The sequence below is a fragment of the Frankliniella occidentalis genome, unplaced genomic scaffold (assembly GCF_000697945.3).
Source record: "Frankliniella occidentalis isolate FOCC.00 unplaced genomic scaffold, Focc_3.1 Scaffold404, whole genome shotgun sequence".
Taxonomy (NCBI): Eukaryota; Metazoa; Arthropoda; class Insecta; order Thysanoptera; family Thripidae; genus Frankliniella; species Frankliniella occidentalis.
The window spans coordinates 123,074-127,206 of NW_026267526.1; the positions used below are offsets into that span (position 1 = coordinate 123,074).

The 4,133-nt window shown below is 53.4% G+C and overlaps 1 protein-coding gene across 1 annotated transcript in view; it reads left to right on the forward strand.

Moving 5' to 3' along the window:
• LOC113216149 (zinc finger protein ZFP2-like) overlaps positions 1-4,127 on the forward strand; it is a 24,231-nt gene extending 20,104 nt beyond the window's left edge. The window contains exon 2 of the mRNA XM_052274532.1: positions 3,053-4,127. Coding sequence (XP_052130492.1) covers positions 3,082-3,942 — 861 coding nt within the window. The 5' untranslated portion in view covers positions 3,053-3,081 and the 3' untranslated portion in view covers positions 3,943-4,127. The remainder of the gene's footprint in view (positions 1-3,052) is intronic.
• The last annotated feature ends 6 nt before the right edge of the window (positions 4,128-4,133 follow it).

Consider the following 4,133-nt stretch of genomic DNA (forward strand, 5'->3'; position numbering starts at 1 on the left):
TGACGTGGTGTCGGCCAAGTATGACGGCGCGCGCCAGGCGAGCTATCTCCCTCGCCTCGCATGACAGTGTCGTGCGCCATCTCTCTCCCTCCCCCTTTTACTCCTCCCCCCCCTCTACCTCTCTCTCTCTCTCTCAGATTTATACTCAACATGGAGAAGGTCCTTCCCTTCTACTCTACCCTTCCGTAGCTTCCCTCTTTGTCTGCCCTATCACGTACTTTCCCTCGCTTGACTTATCCGATACTCTCCACCTCAACTCATCTTTTTCCCATACTTCCATCACTTCTAACTACAGCGATCGATCGACACTAAGTAAATGTTTGAGTATATGGTAAAAACTATAGCGGCTGCTGTAGTAAAAAAGTTGAATGACGGAAAGATGAATTTAGACGAGTTTCGGATTGGTTTGCATTTGCACCCCTGTCATGTCATGTGACACACACGATTGTGAAAAACTTGAAGTCTACTCGTACGTGCGCCAGGGTAGGAGCACCCAATAAGCATCCCCTGCACACAAGAGAGAGACAGAGAGAGATAGAAATAAAGAGGCACAGAGAAAGAGATGAGGAAGAATGCCGCGCGCTCTTGGTCGGCGCCGCGCGCGGTGTCAGCCCCGCGCCCGCCGCCAGTCTGTGGACTTCATTGTTAAAGAGTTCCGCAAACGTTGGCAAGTCATGGCGGCGGGGCTGGGCGCGGCGGGGCGGGGCGGGGCGGGGCGGGGCGGGGCGTGGTCGCGGGGGGTGCGCGGCGCGGCCGGCGCCTCTGGGCTGGGCAAGGCCGTCGCCACAATCGGCGCTAATTAACGCCTCGCGAGGGCGGTTCTGCTCTTGGACGGGACGACGACGGGGTGCGTCGGCGCGGCGCGCTCTGACATTTCGTCGTATCATTTACTGCTGCGTATTGGAGTAGTGTGCGTGCGTGTGTGTGTGCTACAGTGGGCTGCTGCTGTGCGTCGGCGGTTTGTACTTTTGTGCAGAGCAGTGCCCGAGACTTGTGTGTGACCCTCGGACGACGGACGGGGGCCTCCGCTGGTCGTCGCCCCGCCGGTGCCGGCCCGGTCGGTTCGAAAAGCAGGTCATCAGACACTCGCAAAGTAAAAAATAAGAGACGAAAAAAAAATTATCAAGGGGGAAGAGCTTCTCCTCCCACCATTAACCTCTTACGGCGAACAAAAGTGAAATGCGCGCTTGCGCGTTGCAGGCCGTCAAGAAGGGGTTATGGTGAATTAATGGTCAGTCCTCGCCCACCGTGCTTGGGTGTGGGAGAGAGAGAGAGAGAGAGAGAGAGAGAGAGAGGTCGCTCCGGGCGCGTCGCAGGTGATGATGAGGCATGATCGAAGCGCGCCCAGCGGCCCGGCCTGGCCCAGACACGCTGGCCGGCCGATGACAGGCCGGATAACCTCCGCAGGGACCCCCGAGCTGCGCAGGACCGCCGCGCCGTGTCCGACAATGTCGTGTTGTTGCACACTTTCGATTTGAAAATCGCTCATCATATGTCGGACAGCACACTCGTCGTTTGCGGGACGCGCGGGTGGCAGTGTCGGCAGCAGAGCCCCGCCAGCCCGCCAAGTCTGTACCAGGTAGCGGCTGAGAATCCCCCCGGTCCCGTATTAACGAGTTGTCGACACGGTCGCTCGATACGTAATGCCTCTCTGACTTCTCCTCCCCCACGCCCGCCGCGCGCACCACTTTTTTGCAGCAGTTTGATTATTTTTTTTTCATGTGATTTTGTTTTCGCTCCTCCTGTCCTCGCCCTTGTGCACCTGCTCCGGTAATGACCATCGCGGCACCACAATGCCCCAAACACACAATGGCCAACCCGCGACCTCGCGCGCCCGCCAAGGCCGGCTCTGTGTGTGTGTGTGTGTGTGTGTGTGTGTGTGTGTGTGTGTGCAGGCGTGCGTGATAAGCTGATCGCCCTAGCCGTGGCCAAAGGGCGCCCAGTCCTTGGCGGGGCTCCGCCGCCGCCGCGCGGCTCCGCCTTCTGTTATGACAGACGTTAATAGAAATGGACCATATATACAGATCGGCGTCGCGCCCGGCCTTTTGGGGTCGAGGCCGACGCAACCTCCCGAAGACAGCACTACTAGGGCCGTCGTACCGCATATTATATGCCGTTCGCAATAATTCTCTGCTGCTGCTTGTCTCAAATGCGATATGTACCTCTTTCTCTACTCTGGCTGCGGCTGTGACTAAAGAAAGAGGGGTGTTTCTTTCCTACACACCGAGTACTGTTTTTTTGTTGTTGTTGTCCGGCATTCGATATGGTAGTGCACCGAGAGGGCGGTGGCGGCGGTGCGGCCCATTGGAGTGGGCACCTTGCCATGCGGCGCCGTGTTGGCTGCGGTCGGCGCCGGCAAAACTGTTCCAAAACGGAGGCTTGAGGCGCGGTGTGTACAGTTTGTGTTTGACGAAGGCGTGGTGGTGGCTGCCTCGTTACATATTGCTTATCACGAGATAAGTGCGCGAGTAGATATGGCGTTGTTGCACGGGGGCCACGATACTGCTGTGCTCCGCAACCCCTTCCTATCCCCCCCTGTCTCTCTCTCTCCCTCTCTCTCTCTCTCTCTCTCTCATCTCATCTCATCTCATATCCCCCTCCTTTTCACACTCCGATAGGGGCGCGTGTCCGGATGGCCGGCAAAAGAGCGATGCCAATCTGCCGGGCACGAAAAAGAGAGGCGCGAGCGTGGCGTGGCGTGGCGTTGCACTATATAAATGCTATCTGATCACATTCGGCATAACAGGCGTCCCGAAATAATAATAATGATTAAAGGCGCTGCAATCTGGGCGATCAATCACATGTCGATGGAGTGCCATCGATACGCCCGTTCAAAAGCGCGGTCCAGCGGCGGCGGCGGGTGGGAGGTAGTGGTGGTGGTGGTGACTCATCTTCGCGTCGCGGAGGGCCGGACGGGGTAGAGGTGCTGATAAAAGCGGGCAGCGTTTTTAGGAGTAGTCTCTGGTCTCTACCCCTAATATGCATATCCACCCAAAAATGTTACTCTGTAGTATCATACACATCCAACCAATACCTTTTCTTTCTTTTGCAGAAACACCGTCTGCATTCTCCACCATCACCATGCCCTTCCGGTGCGACGTTTGCCATTACGAAGTTAGTTATCGGAGCCAACTTGACATCCACATGAGGAAACACACTGGAGAGAAACCTTTTGAGTGTATTGTGTGCAGCAAGACATTTTCTCAAAGTTTTGATCTTTCTAAACATCTTCGAAGGCACACTGGCGAAAAGCCTTTTAAGTGTACTGTGTGCAACAAGAAATATTCAAAAAGTGCCAATCTGCGTAAACATATCCGAACGCACACTGGAGAAAAACCTTATGAATGTACTGTGTGCAACAAGAAATTATCGTCAAGGTCTCATCTTAGTAAACATCTCCGAACGCACACTGGAGTAAAGCCTTTTGAGTGTACTGTGTGCAACAAGAAATTTGCGCAGACTTCCCATCTGCATAACCATCTCCGAACACACACTGGAGAGAAGCCCTTTGAGTGTACTCTGTGCAACAAGAAATTCTCGGAGAGTGGCAACCTTCGCACGCATCTACGAACGCACACTGGAGAGAAGCCATTTGAGTGTGCTGTGTGCTGCAAGACATTTTCTCAAAGTTCTCATCTTTCTGTACATCTTCGAACGCACTCTGGAGTAAAGTCTTTTGAGTGTACTGTGTGCAACAAGAAATATTCAGGGAGTAGCAGTCTGCAAAGACATATGCGAACGCACACTGGGGAGAAGCCTTTTGAGTGTACTGTGTGCAACAAGAAATTTTCAATGAGTGGCAGTCTGCGTGATCATCTCCGAACGCACACTGGAGAGAAGCCTTTTGAGTGTACTTTGTGCAACAAGAAATTTGCCCATTCCAGTAGCCTGCGCTACCATTTTCAAATGCACATTAGAAAGAAGCACCTTGATTGTACGTAGTTCAGTGATCTTTGACAGGATGTGGACTACGAAGGCAAACGTCCTGGCGGGTGATGCTGTTATTCTATAGGACGTCCCTTGGATTGTTTATCTGTGATCCACAAAAGGGGTTGCGGTTTATCCAAATCTCAACTATTTAACTTCGCTTTCGTATTTTTAACTTAACTATTTGAACTAAGTTTTGTTTTTGT